The 20,917-nt window shown below is 35.0% G+C and overlaps 1 protein-coding gene across 3 annotated transcripts; it reads left to right on the forward strand.

The window, feature by feature from the left end:
* The first annotated feature begins 3,620 nt into the window (after positions 1-3,620).
* On the forward strand, positions 3,621-19,579 carry LOC135744543 (alpha-N-acetylgalactosaminide alpha-2,6-sialyltransferase 2-like). Of its 3 annotated transcripts, none has more exons than XM_065262750.2 (10): positions 3,621-3,730; positions 6,351-6,623; positions 11,276-11,651; positions 13,125-13,290; positions 13,594-13,768; positions 14,666-14,804; positions 14,889-14,992; positions 18,437-18,520; positions 18,682-18,781; positions 19,029-19,579. In XM_065262750.2, the coding sequence occupies exons 2-10, from the start codon at positions 6,487-6,489 to the stop codon at positions 19,197-19,199; spliced, it is 1,452 nt and encodes a 483-aa protein (XP_065118822.2). In that variant the 5' UTR covers positions 3,621-3,730; positions 6,351-6,486; the 3' UTR covers positions 19,200-19,579. The 3 variants fall into 3 exon arrangements, with proteins under 3 accessions (XP_065118822.2, XP_065118821.2, XP_073671233.1); XM_065262749.2 differs by having other exon boundaries at positions 3,640-3,730; positions 6,346-6,623; XM_073815132.1 differs by lacking the exons at positions 3,621-3,730; positions 6,351-6,623 and adding an exon at positions 7,989-8,131.
* The last annotated feature ends 1,338 nt before the right edge of the window (positions 19,580-20,917 follow it).

Here is a 20,917-nt window from a genome sequence, read left to right on the forward strand (position 1 = left end):
CATTCCGACTTGCCATCGTTAAAAACAACTATCTAGATAAATTGCGTCATCCACATTGAATGCGATTGTGGTTGGATGAGAAGTATAAACACCGCTATCCGTTTCTACATAACACGCGTGAAAATTGATGGACACCTATACTAGCCTGGCTCCGCCCTCCTACGTGCTTCCGCTTAATTTTCATTTCGCTTCAGCAATACGTCTGGGCCTGCTCTGCAGAGTTTCGTTTTCTCCTGCAAAAAGCTGCAGGTCCAATCAGCGAACAGAGAGGGGTGGCTAAAAATGATGACGTTGAGGTCGTGCGTCAGTTTGAGTTGTAGTTCAGTAATGGCAGCGGAGAAAGATGTGAGAAAAGCTATTCGGTCCGTTGTTGCAAAGCTGCCGAATATACAGAAGTTAAAGCCGAAGCAAGAACCAGGTTTGCTAAGTTTTGTTGGTCTGATTATTCGTTCTTGTTGTTTCAGGCCGGTTTCGGTGCATGATATATGTAACGACCACACGTTAGCGACTGCGTATGGCAGATCCTGAGTGACTCTGCGCAGATCCAATAGTTTTAAACTTCAACAGAGGACCCTCCTTAACGGAAGTAACGCTTTGCAATGGAGCGTGGCCAGACTCTCTGTACAAATGAAATGAATGTATGAGAGTCTGGTTGGACCCAGGAACACCTATACCCAGGAAGACACAGCATTCTGTCTTCAAATGGAAACAATAAGTATGAAATAAAACTCGTGCATCACATTCAGGTCAGTTCACATTCACAAGCCTGTGAAAATTAATAGCTGACTGCTGACACCCACTCAATCCCCTTTTTTAAAAGTAAGTAAACCACACCCACTGATTAACTTTGAATTTGCATACAAGTAGTGTTGTTTTTGGCAACCTGTTTTATTTTCATAAACCTGTTTTAGTGTAGTCTTTGTGTCAAGCTGTCATTTTAGTTTTTATTAGTTTTAGTCATGTTCATCATACTCTTTTTATTCTAGTCAAGTTTTAGTCAGCTAAAACTCTGGGCATTTTAGTCTTATTTTAGTCAGACCTATCCATGACTATTTTTATGTAGTTTTAGTCTACGAAAACTGATAACATTTTAGTCTTGTTTAAGTCAGTGAAATTGTATTTTAGTCTCTTTTTATATGTATAGTTTAGAAATGTAATTTCACTCCAGATCTTATTAAACAGTTTTTTGTATTTCGAAAAAATTTGCTTTTATTTATGTTTTTTCGTGATGTTGATCACATTAGTTATCAGAGGAGTGTCAAATCCTATCGTAGGTGATCAGTCAGGAGTTTGCAGAGCGATTGGTACACTGAAAAAATTTTTTTTTAGTTTACTTAATTTTAATGTGTACATCAGTCCCACATGATCCGATAAACTAACTTAATTTTCTTCAATACATTTTTGCATATCAGACCAAAACGTTTTATTTATACTACTTAAAATAATTATGTTGATTCAAAGTGATATTTCTCATTACTATTACACATTTATTTTGTAATGTTTAAAGGTGCAGTGTGTAACTTTTAGAAGAATCCCTTGACAGAAATGCAATATAATCTATATAACTATATTTTCAGTGATGTATAAAGACCATTCATAATGAACCATTATGTTTTTATTGTCTTAAAATGAGTCGTTTTTATCTACAGTATATACACCAAGGGTCCCTTTACATGGAAGTCACCATTTTATGCCACCATGAACAAAGACATTTATACACGTTTCGAACAACATGAGAGGGAGTAAGTGATAAGGGAATTTTCCTTTCCTTAAAAGGTCTCGTTCTTTCTGTGTTTTTGAAACTTTGATTGTGTTTACAGTGCGCAATAAAACATGTGTTCATGTTTCATGTTTAAAAAAATGTGGTATTTTTCACAAAATTTACTAATCTGTATAGCGCTGTTTTCACTGTCCTAAAAACGGTCAGATGTCTTCTTTGTTCTATGAAGTCCATCCTTCAGAAATACGTATCTAGTTCTGATTGTGTAGTTTGTTTAGTGTGTTGTAATTCGACAGCAGCTTAGCTTGCCATTAGCTTAGCTGGTGACTGTATTCCTGTGAGCGGAGTTTAGTCAATAAACTGTTCTACTGACGTCTTTAAAGCAGGAAGTAGAGGACTGTAATCTTTTAGTCCTTAAATCATAACTTAATTGTTCAAGTCGTTATACACTCCACAAAAGTCAGTCTATTCAAAGTTTGAGCTTTTGTTTGTTTGTTTGTTTATCAGACGTTACACCCTGGCACAGGCTGTTTGGCATGCAAAATCAAAGAACAATATATATATTATTTCAAGGAATTCTTTGGCACCTTTAACCTCTTAGGCGTCACCCATCCTATTGAGTTAAATCTACACTCTTGGAGCTTTCAAACGATATATAGTTTGTCATGATTAGATAAGAATTCACACGCAAACATTAAAGTAAATGTAGGCGTGCTGCTGGTGGGACAGTGACATTTAGCAGGATATACATGTTTTGAGGCACATTCTCTTCATAAATGAATCAATTACTCTCCCTACATAATTTATTTTATAAAACACTGTTGAAATGTCTATTCTGGAGGCTTAGACCTTTCCAATGATATATAGCTTGTAGTGATAGATTAAAATGTACATGAACAGTATTGATGCAAACTTAGGTGTCCCGTATTCGGGACCTTTTTAAAGCCATTTGTTATTATATATTTAAGTTAACAGGATACATCCGTAAAGGTTAATGTATAAAGGTTGATGTTTTTGTTTGACTTCTGTCTCATTTTTCATGCAGGCAACATATGTGAAAATCTGCTAATCTTACCCCACTCTATGTCTTTACATTACATCTTTCGATAAAGATATAAACAAGAAATTTTTTGTGAGGTTGCGGTGATAGGCTTTGGCAAACTATGGAATTAAATAAAGAGAAATCAGAGGAAGAAAATGTATCACAAAATAAAGGTATTTTCTGCTTTACTTCTTAGACAGCATACTCACAGGTTTTTGGAACAATGCTCAAGCACAGAACAACAAACACAAGGACCTTAAATAGGGGAGAACTGATGAGGGCAACAGGTGACAGGAGTTAAACAATAAAGATGAGGCTAACAAGGGAGCGGGGTAAAAGAGGACTAGGGTTGAGAACCACTGGTCGAGTAAACCAATACTGAGACCACGTGAACCCACACAAAACATGGGTCTGTCATGATTCTGCCACAAGACTAGATTAAACAAAGAGTGGTTTACAGTGTTAAACAAAAGTAAACTTTGGTAAAATTCTTAGGTACTACAAAAATATCCTACAGTAAGGTTTAAAAACAGTATACAAAATACTATATCACCCTATAGTAATTATTCTGTATATCCATGATATTTGTATTGAAACATAGAGACCTGTAGTTCTATTGCATATAGTTGTTGCACTATAATAACATTAATATGTTTCACTTATTAAAACACACAAAACTTAAAAAAATAAACTTGTGTTTTTTCTTAACTTTCCAAATCGTTTTCTCTTTGTGCAAAATGTGATTATAACATTTTACGTAGCCATCTCTTTCTCTCTTCCTCATACGTTTTTTTAGGGGGGAGGATAGATGAGTGAACGATTTCCTAGCAGCTGTTGTTCATCGCCAAATAGGACCGCCTCTCATGCACCTCTATGTGTGACGGTGCCTGTTAGTTGAGTTGTTAACCTGAGCTAATTAAGCATTGCTCAAGTCCAACTTTCATTGCTTGACAGAAGTTTCCCTTAAGGTACGAGACATTTTTCATTGTATTTAAATATCTTTTGTAGTGCTTTGTGAGTGTAAAGATGAAGCTGTTCTTGAACTTTACTCATGGTTACAGTTAGTATGTTTTTGTATCACTGTCTTTATTATGGAAAAGATGGGTATTTATAACTTGGTAAAAACTAGGTAAAACTTTATCACCTGGAAATAGTTTTTTAAAAATTATTTAAGAGTTTGTATTCCTTTAAAGGGATAGTTCGGCCAAAAATGATATTAAACCCATGATTTACTCACCCCCAAGCTGTCCGAGTTGCATATGTCAATCGTTTGTAAGACACACACATTTTCGGGTATTTTAGAAAATGTTTTAGATCTTTCAGTTGATTAAATGTAATGTTACAGGGTCCACGACCTTCAAGTCCAAAAAAAGTGCGTCCATCCTTCACAAATTAAATCCAAATGGCTCCAGGATGATAAACAAAGGTCTTCTGAGGGTAATCCGCCCGGTGTTGTTTAGAAATATCCATATTTAAAACTTTATTAATGAAAATAAATACCTTCCGGTAGCGCCGCCATCTTAGACTCCTCTGTATTCAGGAGAGAGTATTAGCGTAGTGTACGCACTTTTCTTAGTGACGTATGACAAATTCGGAGGGCGGGGGCACAGAGCAGCAGCAGAGTAGCCTCCGTAGGCTGCGTAAGCTCTCATCCTGAATGCGGACGCGACTAAGATGGCAGCGCTACCGGAAGGTATTTATTTTCGTTAATAACGTTTTAAATATGGATATTTCTACAACAACACCGCGCGGATTACCCTCAGAAGACCTTTGTTTATTATCCTGGAGCTGTTTGGATTTAATTTGTGAAGGATGGACGCACTTTTTTGGACTTGAAGGTTGTGGACTATGGGTGGACCCCGTAACATTACATTTAATCAACTGAAAGATCTAAATGATGAAAAACAATGGACATATACATCTCGGACAGCTTGGGGGTGAGTAAATCATGGGTTTAATATCATTTTTGGCCGACTATCCCTTTAAAGATGGACTTTGGTTTACAGTGTAGTCATCTTCAGACATTACTCATGGTCTGCTCTGAGCTCCAGAAAGCAAAGTGAACGTTTTTTTTCACAAAAACCTTTTTCATGCAAGTGTCATTCTTGTCATTCCACATTTGTACAAAAAGAACAGATTTTAGACAATTGTGCGTGTGAATAAAGACTAATATTTTAGGGTTTAATTGAAATCAACTTTTAGGGTTTAATGAGAAAACCAACAGAGCAATTTGTTTTAGGGAGGCAATAATATAAAAAAGTGCATTTAGCGAATTCGTATAACATTTCATATTTGTACATTTTTTTTATTTTTATAACTGTTTTTATATATCAGTTCAATGTGCATTTAATTCAAAATTATTTGATTTATAATAGATATTTATGTTGAATAAGTACTATAATAAAACATGCGACTTTGTAAGCCTTTGAGAAATATTCCTTGAGGGAGTTGTGTTTTTTGTTTTTGTTTCCCCAGGCCCGCCACTTGGAAGAGATCCTAACAACGACTTTTACTCATGCACCTTTCTCCTTATATTTAGTGCCTTGCATTTTCTTTCCCATTCTTTGGCTTGTTCATTGTTCAATCCTAAAGTTGCCTTGACACTACTTATTAACATCACAACCCCTCTTCCTGGTTTTTCCGACCTTTTTAATTAAAGCAGGATTATATGTGCACTTACAATCTTATTTTTTTCTCTTAGTGAACTTTTGTGGTGCAAGAGATTTACACAATGTAAAAAATTATTATGTGCCTTAGTAAATTTAACTTAAAAAAGGAGTAAATTCTATAAAAAAATCTTTGTTAAAAGTAAAAATAACACAAAAATGTAAGTAATTCTAAATTAAAACATCATTGAGTAAATTTAACTTAATTTTATCAAGTAAAATTCACTTAAATCCTAAACGGGTGTAAGAAGGAAATTAACTTTAATTATTTAGTAAATAAAACTAACTAGGCAGTGGACTTGTACTTCCCAGCATGCTCTTCATAGGACTGCATTTGGAGAGTAAAATGTGAAATTCAACGCTATTTTATGTGTTTTTCACAAAAACAAAAGACTTGTTAGTGTTTAATGTTAAATTATGTTTGAGAGTTTCTGTTTCTGTTTTGTGGTTACCATCATTCAAAAGAGTGGTGCTTGTGTATAGACAGGTGACACGATAAAAACCATGATGTAAATTCACTTAATGAGCAGTACCTGTGCTTATGCCAGTACTGAGACATACTGAGTCTCTTCTTACTTGCTCAACATGATGTGGCATATAGTAACAAATAAAAAAAGAAGAAATTGTACATGTTTAAATCAGAATGATTCCAATAAAGAAGTAACCCTTTAAAAGTATAGTTACAAATGTTTTGGTGGCAATATTATACATGCAATTTTTAAGTAAACATCTTTTTTTCAGTGTAATATAACTTTACTTCGTAAACTTAAGTAAATTCTACTTATTGGACTTTGTTAATTATACTCAGCTTTTCTTAGTAAACTTGACTTAATTACGCAAGTGTTAAATTTATTTGAAAAACCTGAATGCAAAAACCTGCAAAAGAAAACCTAAGTCAATTTTCTTATTTTTTTCAGCGCAGTGTGAAAATCTCAAATCAAAATTTAGATTTTGATTTGATCTTGAGAAGCACTTTATAATTTCATCAAAACCCCCAAACCCTCCTTACAAGGTGACCAGGCATACAGCAATTTGGGATCAAGGAAAGAGTTACAAAGATGGTACAGCTTCCCCGGAGCCTGCTTCTAAGTTTCATAGCTTTGACTGGAGTCGGATCGTTGGTATTATTTGTAGTGGTACTGCAGATTCAAATGCCATGGGAAAAAGCTACAGGGTTCCACATAAGACACTACAGGTAGAGCTTTACTCATAATACTTTTACATGCAGTATGCATTAAATGTTAGCTTTTTTAACACGTTTAGCTGATAGCCATCTTATTAGTTTCTGATTGAATTTAAAGTTTGCCTGCTCCAATTCCAATAGGCGTTATTTGGTAATTTGTAAATAATCTACATGTTGTCTCTCAAGAGAAGAGATCACTAGATACAGTTCCCACGCTTATCATTTCAACATGCAGTTACCATGGAGACAAGTATCAGACTAGGACGCTTATTTGGATTTTGTAATGTTCATTTTTACTTTGACTCGAATAATTCACTTTAGTAAAAAAAAACACTGTGTAACTAGGGGCTGCTTACACTAAGCGAGATTGAGAGCGAGAGACAAATCCATATGCAGAAGATTTATTAGTAAAATCCCAAAAGGGCAGGCAAAAACATCCAAATAGAGCAATCCAAAAGCGTTATCCAATAAACAGGTCAAAATCCAGAACATCCAAAACATCAAAATAGAAACCACGAACAAGAGACAAACTACAAAAACCATGAACGCTTGGTAAGGCAGGTGTTACACTTGCATTATTTCGCAAATGGTGACATGATTAGACTGGTTTTATCGGAACAAACAGGAAGTGGAATGTAAAGTTGGATGAAATTACTTAAATGTTTTAGGTGTTACCAATTGAAATTTGTTTCAACTTAAAATTTCACTTTAGTTTCACTTTAAGTAAAACATTTAAGTTGAATAAACGTATACATTTTTTAGGTGTTACAAATTTAAGAAACTTTTTAAGTTGAACTAACTTTTCACTTTGTACAGTATAGTGTTATTTTTTTGGAGATACACAGAGTTTCACATACATTCTAAGATCTAAGATACACTGAGAAACAGTGAAAAAAACTGAAAGCCCTAATGCTGTTTGTACTCAAAAAGTCGAGCAATCTCGTCTTAAATTTTGCATTTTGGATCCATAACTTCACTCTAAAAATGGCTGGGTTATTAAGTGGCTGCATCGAATGTTTTAAGTTGAGTCAACTTGCAGCCTTTTTAATGGGGTGGTTCAATGGTATTTCAAGCATTCTGACTTATAAACACAGTTGTTTCCTCATGCTAAACGTAGGCAAAGTGTCAAAATAGCAGTTGGGCGTGTTACAGAGTATTTCTTTGCCAGGGTTCATACAAGTTTCGGAAAGGTTTTTTCGATTACAGGTCCAACTGACGTTTTAGGGGTTTCTATACAGTACGTATCACTTCTTTGTATGGGCACTTCCCCCGGAAAACCCCGCCCTCAGTCAATCAGTGGGAGACGCTAGAACTTGCAAACATCATATCACATGATACAGCTTTGTTTAATATTAAAACTCAACAATGGCACGAAAGAAGAAGTGTGTTTTTGGATGTAAGGAGAAGAAAGCCAGCCTTATGAAAACGATGGATATAGTTTATTATCCGGGGTAGCAGCGGAGTTTTGCTTGTGTGTTTGATGCCCTGGATTTTCCCAACCGGGTCATGAGTTGCATGCGGTAAATAAGACTTCTGTATTATGTTGGAAATAGGCGCGTGCATTTTCTATAAATGACACGAACATGTAGTGAATCATAAGTTAAACAGTGTTGTATAGTGTTGCATGACTCGTACTCGCTCCTCCCGCGGTAGTAGCTCCTCCTTCTTCATTTTTTTGTACGTTATCGTAAAGATTCGGTAAAGCTAATATTTCTGATTTAACTAAAGACTCTTCGGAAATATAAAGGATGTAATACTACTTTAACATCAGAAATGCAGAAACAGTGTGTGTTATGTGAGCTTTAATACACATGTAACATTACTTACTACAAACATAACAAAATCAAGTTGAGGTAACTAATAGTACTAGTATTACTCAGTAAGTTTAACTTACTTTTCTTGGTACAGGTAACTTTGTATGGTTTTTTGTTGTTTATGGAGCGAATTTTGTAACATAATTATACTAACAAATCCAGCATTTTGCAAACAAACTCAATCTGCTTTGCAAAGGAAAAACTCGACTCGGCAAATAATAAAGGCAATTTGAGAGAAAATGCAGAGTTTTTACAAATATGTACTGTGTTTTGTAAATGTGACCATGATTTTTTCACAAATGCAATCCAAAACAGCAGATGGTTTCAACCTTTTCAGGCATTTTCAACTAGTCTCCCTGAAAAGCCCTGAATTTTAACTTGCATATCACCCCTGGCAGTGCCAGCAACTGAATAAAGACATATTTATTTGTCGGGCTTCATTCTGTTAATCTCATTGGATTTATTGAAAGTATTGAAATTAATAAATGTCTGTTAATTAAGCAGACTTACTTAACTCCATCCATTGAGTTATTATGAGATTCAAAGCAGCCGAAAGTGTTACCTGTCATTTTGGCCGCCCTCAAATCCGTGGCGGAAGAAAGTAGTTCCCAAACAAAGAGGCTTTTAAAATAACTCCGTTGTTGTTTTCTAGTTTTCTTTTTCAAACGTGTGCCGTCGAACTGTTGTATAAAAGCAATATCGCTCTCGAAGTCGTGCGAGATAGCTCTATATCATCACGGCTGTGATTAGGCCAGAGGCACAAGGCCATAGAGCTTATAGAGCTATATCACACTCCTACTCGAGCGATATTGCTTTTATACAACAGTTCGACGGCACACGTTTGAAAAAAGAAAACTAGAAAACAACAACAGAGTTATTTTGAAAGCCTCTTTGTTTGGGAACTACTTTCTTCTGCCACGGATTTGAGATGTTTTTTGCATGCTGCTTATAAATATATCAGTGGTGATATCTCATAACGTGTTTTAATAGTCACGTCACGATAAAATAAATGATCATTGTCCACATTTAAAAGCTGCTGTGCTTACCTGCAGTTCCACGGTGTTTTCGCGTTCTGAGGAGAGAGATCGCTCCAGAAAAAAATATTGTTTACATTCCTCTTTCCGAGTGTTAATCGTCCACACGATGTGACAAGACATTACTCCCATTAAGTTTAACGCAACATCCAAGAGCGCTGATCTTTGACGGAATAATCAGTTCCGATTGGGATTCACACACTGATTTACGAGCTAGTGAACTAATGAGACTCACGGAGAGTGTTTAAAAACAGCGCGTCTGTGTGTGTGCGTGCAGTTCTTCCAATCAGAGACGAGCCTGTTAAAAGAAACTCCATTCACTAATACTAAAATTACCAGCAGGTGGCGGAATGATACAAAATGGTGAAGCGGTAACTGTGCCGTTATCAGTAGAATATGGCACGCCTCTTAGCCAATCAGATTCGAGAACCAGAAATAACTGTTGTATAATAGTAAACACATTATGTTTACTATTACTGATTGATTATTACTGTTTACTGTTGTATGTGTATGTTCTTAAGAATCTCTTATATTATGGTGCCTTGAGTTCAAGAAAGTGCATGATAAATAAAATGTATTATATTCCCTGCAGAAAAATAACCGCTTATACCAGCCTATCCTGGTTGACTGGTTTAAGATGGTGTTCCAGCCTGGTTTCAGCTTAAGCTATAGTTTTAGAAGGATTTTTGCTTTTATAGCAAGACCAGCTGATTACACCAGCCAAAACCAGCTTGACTAGGCTGGAAGCTTTGCCAACTTGGCTAGGGTGAAAGTAGCTGGTTTAAGCTGGTTTAAGACCAACTTTAAAAGGATTGACATATTGTAGAAGTTTATCTTGTTCAGAGTGCTCAAATGACTATAACAAAAATTCTTTATCAACAATTCAGTTTTTACTAGTAAAAATGCATTCTTTATCAACAATTGTATTTTCACTAGTTAAATGTCACCAAAGGTCACCATTCAAATTCAATTGTTGATATCAAGAATTATATTTCTGATCTGAAATTAGAATTTCTGATATCAGAAATACAATTCTTACTAGTAAAAAGCTTTATTTTTGATATGAATTATTAAATTGTTACTAGTGCAAATGTATTTTCTTGATATCAACAATCGAATTGCTACTAGTAAACATTTTCATTTTTGAAATCAATAATTTGATTATCACTAGTGACAATGCTAATTTCTGCTATCATGAATAGGATTGTTACTAGTAAAAAATATGGCAAGCCATTTTAACTTTTATTCGTTGAGTTCTTGATATCAACAATTCAATTTTCACTAGTTAATTTTCATTCTTGATATCAACAATTTGAGTTTTTACTAGTAGAAATTAAACTATTCATATCAAAAATAGCAATTGTTACTAGTAGAAATCCATTTTCTGATATCAAGTATTAACATTTTTACTAGTGAAAATGTAATTCTTGATGTCAACAATTGCCATACTAGTTAACATTAGCTTTCTAGTTTCTTTATGATCGCGTTTGCTTATGTTAAGTACAGTATATCATATAAAAACTGGTTTATAAAAGTTATTTTGTACTGGGCAAACAAAGACAATAGAATCATGCTTATCAAGTTTTTAATTCACATCTTTTTGAGTTCATTGAGTTCAGGGGAAGTGTGTACAGTAATTTTTCTAGAAGAACAAAAAGCCATTGTTGCCACGACTTCAAACCAGTTGTACCATGTTAGGTTAGCATGCTTAAACAAATAGAGGAATGTTTTGATAGAGCCACACAACCAGATTTTTCCACTTGTGGAAATCAAATCTCAACGCAAAAGCTTACTGTTCTGTCTTTCCTGCTAACAGGTTGTATTACAATGAAAACAACATCCACAACAGTTTCAACTATCAACTGTCATCCAAAAATGAACAGATCACTACTGAAGATCAACCGTCTTCTGAAAATGAACTGAAGATTTTTGAAAAACTAAAGCAGAATTTGCTCAACAAACTATCTTCTGACAATACAACAGCTATTCCTGAAGATCCAGAATGGGATTCATTTAAACCATCAGATCTTCCAGATCCCTCAACCTCATACACACAACCTCCCATTACAAATCTAAACACAAACCCTTCCAGGACAGTGTCAGAAAATGGGATTACAGTCATTACAGTAAAAGCCACTCTAGCAGACTTTTTTGGTGACCAGTATGCTGTGGATGATGTTCCTTCACAAACAGTAAGTGTCAGTAGTGTCTATAATGGATTTATAGTGAAATGCACAAGCTTGCATTTAAAACATTTTCATTTAGATTTCAAAATGTATACAGGCTCTTTGCCAGCCAAGAAAGTGCCAGTACGATAAATGCAATTGGAGAACTTCCAAGTAAATCATATTTGACTATAACACTGGCTCAACCAATAGCATGAATTTGAGGCGGGACTATCAGATAAAAGACAAGAGTTTCACAGAAAAGGCTAAATCGGAAAAGGATGTTTTAATATGCCTATACTTGTGAAGGAACACAAAGAAATGTAGACACACAACAGGGCCAGTAACTTAGACATTTATCAACCATAAAATCAATTTCACTGGAATGAAAATATCATCACTATGGCAAATTACTTAATCTCATGTGAAAAGTTCTGTAAGTCACTTTGTACACTTGTTGCACTTATATTTGTAAGTTTAAGCAACTTGAAAGTAAGGAGTTGCTATAAATAAAATTGAAATAAAATATTAGCCAAGAAAGTTGAATTGTAAATTCAAGCTGAATACATTAACAATGTATGTACAACAAGAATATTTGCTGCCTCAAATTTGAATTAAAAGTATAATTAAATTGCTGTTTAAGTCATTTTAACTTTTACATTTTTTTATCTTATACTTGTGATGAGTTGCTTTAACTTGAACTGAAGTTGAAATAGTTTACTTGAATTCAGCTTTCACACTGTAAAAAGTTGCTTTAACTTAAAAAGTGACTTTATTTTTTAACACCTAAAAATGTTACATTTTAAAACCTAAAGTGAAATTTTAAGTTGATTAAACTTACATTTTTAGGTGTTACCACTAGAAGTAATTTTTAAAGTTGATCCAGTTTTTCACTTTTTACAGTGTATGAGTGACAGCAACTCATTACTAGTAAAAAATTTGCAAGTGACTTTTCCTTAAGGAATGTTTACGACCATCCTGCCTTCATGAGATGGCGAGGGGGGGTTTGAAAGGATGATAAGCAGAAATCTTGTGAGACAATCAAAAGCCCTCTTCTTTTCTGCTTTGGCATGGAGGTCAGCCATAAAAGAGTTGTCCGAGCAGCCTTATCTGATTGACTGGACACTTGCTAATGTCAACCCACCAAAATCCACTCCAAATGTAGCAATAGGCTTTATGCCCAGCTGCACTACTTCCTGAACTTCAGCCAGCTCCTTGTTTCCTGTCTGCCATTATTGGACAAACTGATTAATCCAGGTGTGCCTGACCTCAGTAGTCACAACAGCAATAATCAGACACACCTTGATTAATCAGTTTTTCCAATAATGGCAGACAGGAAACAAGGAGCTGGCTGAAGTTCAGGAAGTAGTGCAGCTGGGCATAAAGCCTATTGGGGAGGGGTCTGTAATGTTTGTTGTACGCTGTTCACTACAATGTGCCGCTCAAAACTCACTAAATTGGAAACATTTTAATGGGTTTCTTTATTGTTATTTTTTTCAGGACTGTCCAAACAATATCAGAAAGCGTGTACCTCATACCAACTTCTCTGAGACGTTTCTACAAACAATTCCAGTCCTGCAGTGGGCAAAGCATTTTACTCCAGAAGAATACCAGCGATTGAGACGTTATAATGGAACTCATGGCTGGGGAAGTGTTTCTGTCGATGGTTTGTGTTTATTAACGTAATTTAACAATTAAAGTCAGATTTCTTAACCAAGAGTTTTTTTTTATTGTTTTTATATTGCTAATTTACATAATACTTTAATACACAAGTTTTTTGTAGACTTCATACTTCAGATAGAAACCATTTTAAAAGAATGAAAAACTTTTTTTTGAAAATCACTACTACTACTACTACTACTCCTCCTACTCCTAATAATAATAATAATAAATGAAAGTATTATTATTTGTGTTACATCAACACTGTAATTTTAAAATGTTATTATATTTTATTTTTGTGTCTTCACAGTGTTGAATAGCTCCCTGGGGATTTTAAACACATCCGCAAATCGGTTAATGTTTGACGACTGGGAGCAAAGGAAAAGCAGATCGCCGTGCATCCGCTGTGCGGTGGTGGGAAATGGAGGAATACTGAATGGATCAAAAAAAGGCAAAGAGATTGATGAGCATGATTATGTGTTCAGGTAGGGAGACTATAACCTTTAGTTTTTCAAGAAAGGTGAGACATAACAAAAAATTTGTAGTACAATACATTTGCACACACCTCCTTACATGATAAGGTCAATTTTTTCATTAAATCATTTAATAATTATAATTTATTACACGGCTCTCTGGAATGCTTGATTCTGATTGGTCAGTTGAGACATTTGCAGGTTCGTTCTTTTCAAATAATAACCGCTCCAAAGTAATAACGCATAGCCGGTACTACTTGTATGTTTAAAATCCCTCCGCGCCAATAAAGATTACCGTTTGGCGCCATCTTGTGACAAACACTGGACAACCACAATTAACAATGGTGGTACTATATCGTTTTGCGGAAAGATAAGAATGTTTATTTAAAACAAATATGCCAATAAATGTTTCATTCATATTCATGTCCAGTTTTTTTTTCCTTTTTTCCGCTTATTACACGGCAAGTAGCCGTGTAATAAGCGGGATAATGTACAGGCAGCCTGTAGTTATCGCAAAATAAGCCCCTTCAGTGTGATACAAGACCCTCCGCTTTTTGTCGGGTCCTGATCACACTGTCGCTGCTTATTTTGCGATAACTACCGGCTGCCTCTACATTATCCCTTACATAACTCATACACTGTAAATAGTGAACTTTCACTTTGTGAAAATTTAAGGTTAAAAACAAACAAACTAAATACTTCAATTGGTAAAACCTAAAATATCTATACATCTGAACTTAAAATTTTCACTTAAAGTGAGGAAATGTTGGCGTTTACCAATTGAAGTAATTATTATGTAGACTGTAATCATCATTTGTTTCTTCTTTAACTATTTAAAAATGAGACAGATCCTATAGTTAGTCAAAATCTTGTCCATTAATGTAAAGCGCTTCTCTCTTCAATCTTTAGGGTGAATGGTGCGATTTTAAAGGGGTTTGAGGAGGATGTGGGAAATCGAACATCTTTTTATACATTCTCAACAAACACCATGCGAAACTCCATGCGTAGTTATGCTCGCTTTGGCTACAGGGGACCACCAGTAACCGAGGTAAACCGTAATATCCAACAAAAATATATTTATATATTCATTATTCAATTCGCTCTCACCAACTCTTTATTTCCCTCTTTACAGGAGACCAGATACATTTTTTTGCCAGATCACGACCGAGACTACATTCTTATGAGAGCGGCCGCCACACATACTGTCATTGAAAATGGCCCTGAGCGCGGTAAAATGTAAATATTAAGGACTTTTTTCTTTATATAAATACTCTAAATGTCCTTATACTGTACCTTATAACGTCCAACTCTCATTGCTTTATCCGTTTTGTCCTTCTTTAACTCTTTTCCCGCCATTGATGAGTTATCTCGTCAATTAAGATAAAACATTTGCATTAAAAAAAAGTGTTCCTGATGAATTTTTATGTTAATCTGCAATACCGTGATTATCCACCAAAGCCAAAACGTTATTTACTAATTTTAAACTCTCTGAATCTTTTGATAATGGTTCTGAATCTGATCTCTAACAAAATTCCTTTACAAAAATGCATATTTAAGAGTTTATAAGCAGAGAAAAAATATAGATAGGATGAAAGTTTTTTTTTTATTTTCCTGTTTTGTTTGTTTGTTTGTTTATTGTTTGTAAAGCAGAGGGTCTGGGGCCCGTTTCAGAAAGGTGGTTAAGTGAAAACTCTGTTAACCCTGAAATAAGGGAAACTCTGAGTTTTCCGTTTCAAAATGAGAGGTAGGTTAAACCTGAGACAGCGGGGTAAGTCAAGCCTGTTTCAGAAGGAGAGGTAACTTATACTCAGAGTCTGTTTCCGGAGTAACATACTCTCTGAACCTAACCTGGTCGGGAGCAGGTTTTATCCTGTAAACTCAGAGTTTATGGAAGTCTCCTCCCCATTTTTAAGGAGTAGCGGTGTTTAATCTTGTTAGTTGCTTTAGTTCATTCATTCATTGCGCACATTTTTATTACATACACTTTAAAATATTTTTTTAATCTGTATTTAATTTAGAATCAAATTGCCAGTGCAAATCATTTTATCTTAGTGTTTTATATATTTTATAAATTACACTTAAATTTATACAAAAAAATTAAACGGTATATTGAAATGACTAGTAAAGCTAATTTGATATATTTAGGTGCAGAGACCGTCTAAGTGACTAAAATTTAAAGTGCTTTTACAGAGGATCCTGTAGATGATGCTGCTGCATTTATTTGTAGGAAGTTTTATTTATTTTGCGAGAGGATTTTGAGACCCCGAGTGGATTTTTGTCATATCCATTTGCATTTATGTGAGCGGTATTATTTTTCTTTGCAGTCATTTTAGATATATAAATATCCTTACATGACTAATATCAGTCTTTGTGGTGCTCTTACATCTGAACAGTTGCCTTTACATTTCTTGTGAATCTACTCATCATTATCGCTGGTCTAGTAGATAGTGCTGTGCGCCGTGGTTTGGGCAGACATACCGTCGACGACATGAGTTTGAATACCGGCTTGGTGTATTTATTCTGTTTTATTCATGACAAACATTTGTAAGGTTTGTAGCCTTTTTATGCCCAAGTATTATGCCTAATTTCATTTTTAGCTGAGCTGCTGTCATCTTTTTGTCCATGGGATTGCATCTGCATGAAAATGGATATAATAACGTACAGTCCTTAGTTTATGTACTTCTGATATTTTTACAGTGATGAAAAATTAAATGTACACATTTACTAGAGTAGCAATTTCCAACTTTTTTTTTTCTTTAAAATATATGGTCGTAGGTGCTGTACACTCTCAGCAACACTTTCAGTTTTAGTAGTAAAAAGGATTAAGACCTCTTTGTCACGTGCTGTTGCAATGGTAAATCGTAATATCTGAGATCCATTAATGATTGTGCACGTGCTTAACTCAGAGTCAACCTACTCAGAGTCGATTGAACTAACTCAGATGAGCTGTTCTGTAACCGTTTCCTATCTCAGAGTAAGTCAACTCCGAGTTCAAGTTTAGAACCTCCTTATTGAAACGGACCCCTGTTCTTTCATTTGATATATTTGTATGTTTATATATATTTAGAAGAAATTACAAAAAATGCTGGCGGGTATCTTTTCAAAAAAATGGCTGGCGGCGAGGTACTTCTTTCAGGGTTCCCACGGGTCCTTGAAATTCTTGAAAGTTTGTGAATCTGGGGGAAAAAATTCAAGGCCCTGGGAAGTTTTTGAAAATATACATGCATAGATACAGGTCATTAAAAGTGCTTGAATCTACTTTATGCAAGAAGTTTTCTGGAAAAAAATCCATATTATTCCCTGTGTAGTGTAGGATAATATCATAAAAATTCTAGCATTTTTAAGCACCTGTGCTAAACTGTTAGCTTTAAATGCATATATCTTCTGTATGCCAATGTTGATTCATACCAAAATGTTTTTTTGCATAAACGTCATGGGTTACATATGTAAGTGTCGTTCCCTGAGAAGTGTCGCCCCCGCGTCACCCTGTCTTTGTTGTTAAGCCTCACCATTGGTTGAATTTGATATACACATTCAGACGCACTTACCCTTTGAGGCGTCCCCAAAGTGTCACTGCAGTGACGCAGCGCGAGTTCCCTCGAAAGGGAACTTTAACAATGTATCTTAAAAGGTAACATGATGTAACCTTGCTCTCACTTGAAATGTGTCCCCACATTAAGTCCTTGAATTTGAAGTTAACTTAGGTGTGTTCTTTAAAGGCGGAACTTTTTGGCCACTAGGGAGTGCTATACATGTATTTTTCACGTCTAGCGCCCCTAGAGGCCACAGGCGCCGCAGCACTGTCGCAAAGGGAAAAAAGACAACTCAAAGTGTGCATTCCAGCATGTCATATAACTATAATTTCATGGGGGGTTTTTTCAAACGCCAAAAGATCGCGTAGCTCACATTTAAAAGCTAGTTGTAACGGTGGTCGCTTGGTTAAAGTTTATATAAAAATTGCCTTAAAGGGGAATCGAACCTGGAACGCCTGTGTCGTAGGTCTGTGACGCTAAAACGACACCATAGTGTCACGTGATATAAATCTCTCTCTACACTCTCCAAGAAGCCTCCAATAAAATTTACTCTAAAAAATAGTGTTCGGGTGCCAGACAGGACTTATATATGCAAGCAATATAACGTTACTTACAAGTCCAAAAGCATGACAGCCAAGTCAGCATCGGTCAGGAACCCCTCCTCCTCCTTTAGTTCACGCCAGTGAGCGAACCCTGGCCCAATATAATTGATCCTCATCCTTCTTTTTATTCTGTCACTCTCCCTTTTTCTCTTTCTGGTCTCCTCCGACAAAACCTTGGGTTTCTTTTTCTTAGTTGCTGCTTCGGGCATGACCAATCATCAGGAAAATAAATAGTTGCGCTCTTACGTCCGAATTTGTGGAAGTGGAGAAAGTGACGTATGCCGTAAAGCAAATTTTTGTAGTTCTTTTTATGTGCTCGTGTTACTACTTGAACCCCAAGTTTAAAAGTACAAGTAAAAGCGATACAGACCTCGCCAGGCTATGGTAGACATGCCATTCAACCTATTTTAAGTCGATGTACCATCACAAGGGTCTTGAAAATATATTATGAATGAAGGTTGAAAAACTACAAAGTGTCACTTTAATGTGTTGGTTGTGTTGCAGATTATAATGTTTGTTTTAAATGTTAATCTAATTTTTTTCAGACCACCTAAATACTTCGGTGAAAATGTGACGGTAAAAAACTTTAAAATGTACCACCCGGATTTTGTCCGTTATCTTAGAAACAGGTGAGCATGTTGTATCAGTTTGTATTGAGTTTTAAACATGGTTTGGATAATGTACACTAAGAGATTAATGTATATTAAGCCGTTCATTAAGATGGGGTTTTAAAATCTACATTCTGTCTATTAACTTTTTTGTATTTAATACAGCAGTTTTTTTTCTTCAGGTTCTTGTATTCACGCCTTTTGAGAACAGGTGCCAGAAGAATTTACAGACCATCCACAGGAGCGGTGATGCTTCTGGCTGCTCTTCATACGTGTGATCAGGTTAGCCTTTGTCATTGAAAAGCTTCTTAAGAATGTGACACATGACACAAATGCATGCCAACACCCACCCCAAATAAAAAGTGATGAGTTACTAGGAATTGTTAGCAGTTGTGAATTCAGGAAATCAAGTACATACTAAAGACTCACCAGACTGGGTGTGTCAGAGTCATGCGACTCTTAAATAACACACTTGATTTACAACAGTGTGTTATCTTTTAAGTTTGTAATTATTTTGTGTTATTGCCAGGTTGATGCTTACGGGTTCATGACTCCAAACTGGACTTCATTCTCGGACCACTACTATGACAAAATAAAAGGGCGTGTGCGTTTTTATGCCAATCATGACATGCGTATGGAGATGAGGGTGTGGAAGCAGTTGCATGAGGCCGGACTGATAAATCTCTTCATGCGTAACTGAGAACGCTCTTCACAGGGTGCTTATTTAAAATAAAAAGGGTGGCATTTGGCCACAGGATAAACCTGTTCTTCCTTTTAAACCTTTATTTGGGATTTATTTGCTTTAAAAGGTGAAGATTAGACATTGTTCAGTTGGGCACTGCAAACAGAAACTTTGTTGCTGACCTTCTGAATAATGGTTCAGACCAATAGGCTGAGTAGTGCATCATAGGGCGAGGAGCTAATAACAAGGGTAGATATTGGAATAAATAATCCACTCAAACATCTACTTGTCCACAAACGGTCATTGCAGATGTAGGTGGGGCAGAATGGGGTCTATCTGGTCTACATAACTGTAATGCGTTTATGTGCCTTATCTCAATAAATTATTTATGTAAAAGACACAGAATCAACCAAAGAGGGTTTTTTTAAAATGATTTTTATAAGATTAACATTCTTTATTGTGGTATGAATGTAAACATTTGTAGAGTTTCGTTGCAAAATGAGATAACTCATCTTGATAACTCAAAAAAACTAGTTTTTTGGTTGTGCATTCAATTAATATCAATTCAACTGCAGTTGTTTTTTTTTATTTAAACCTTCATAACTTAAATACAGCTAAGTAAAGTAACACCATAAAACAAAATAATAACATGATAACATAATAATAAACATGTTTTGATAAAAATGTTAAAAACAGAGTTATCTCGTTTTGCATGAAACTCTTCATTTGTAGATTGTCTGTCCATAATGTTCTTGTTGTGTCGCAGGGAGATCTACATGTGGGGTTTTCTGTTTTAAGGAGGACTTTTAAAGCTTTAAAGTGCAATAGCTTATATTCAGTACATAAGCTGTTTGAAGTGAAATGTGAATTGTTTTGATCTGTTCTGCTCGGTTCACTGTAAAAAAATTGCCACCCTAAATTGTTTAGTATAATTAAATTGCTTTATTACTGTAAAAAAAAATGAAAGTCATGTAAACTTCAAATGTTTTATTTTGTCTAGTGAAGAATTAATATAACTTTATAAGAATTAATATAACTGTATTTATTTAAAATTATAAAAACTTATGTTTCATAAGTTAAAACAACGTATAAAAATATGTAAATATAACATAAAATCACAATTTTTTTTTAACTATTTTGTTTTTACTTTAATTCTTTTAATAGGTCAAAACATTTCACAGCAACTGGTCAACTTTAAAACAGTAAGTTGTAATGCCTTAAAAATGCCAGTTTGATTGTACTTAAAAATGCCAGGCAACAAAATAGTTTTTATACAGTGTGTCATACTATCTTTTGACTGTAACTGACTTCAACACTTTTACACAATCATGTTTATACCTAATCATTAATACTTCAGATTTAACTTTTTCACTTTTATGAAGGAGTAAATCATTTTTGGTAACACATACAAAATCAGAAATTATCAGACAATAAAAGACGATACTGAACATGACAGTGCGGTGTATTTAAAGCTGTATTTAAAAATAAATCTTTTGAAGATGTGTTGTTGATTTAAAAATTTGTGCTTGTTTTTTTTTCTCAATCCGCTGTGGCTTTTTCAGTCGAAGACTATCTAAAACATTTTGGGGTGTATAAAAAATAAAAGTTGAAATGACTTAAGTAAATCCAATTTGATAATACTGAAAGTGCAAAAATCTTTACAGTGTTTTTTCCCACCTTATGAAAATTATAGTGCAGGCAAACAGGCAAAGTATTATAATATTCGGTCATTACTC

The sequence above is a fragment of the Paramisgurnus dabryanus genome, chromosome 1, assembly GCF_030506205.2.
Source record: "Paramisgurnus dabryanus chromosome 1, PD_genome_1.1, whole genome shotgun sequence".
Lineage (NCBI taxonomy): Eukaryota > Metazoa > Chordata > Actinopteri > Cypriniformes > Cobitidae > Paramisgurnus > Paramisgurnus dabryanus.

Excerpts from the sequence above, each read along its gene's own strand:
- LOC135744543 (XM_065262750.2), top strand. The coding sequence starts at position 6,487 with ATGGTACAGCTTCCCCGGAGCCTGCTTCTAAGTTTCATAGCTTTGACT. Across the intron at positions 14,805-14,888 it reads GGGGACCACCAGTAACCGAG|GAGACCAGATACATTTTTTT; the intron begins GTAAACCGTAAT and ends CCCTCTTTACAG. Across the intron at positions 18,782-19,028 it reads CTCTTCATACGTGTGATCAG|GTTGATGCTTACGGGTTCAT; the intron begins GTTAGCCTTTGT and ends TGTTATTGCCAG.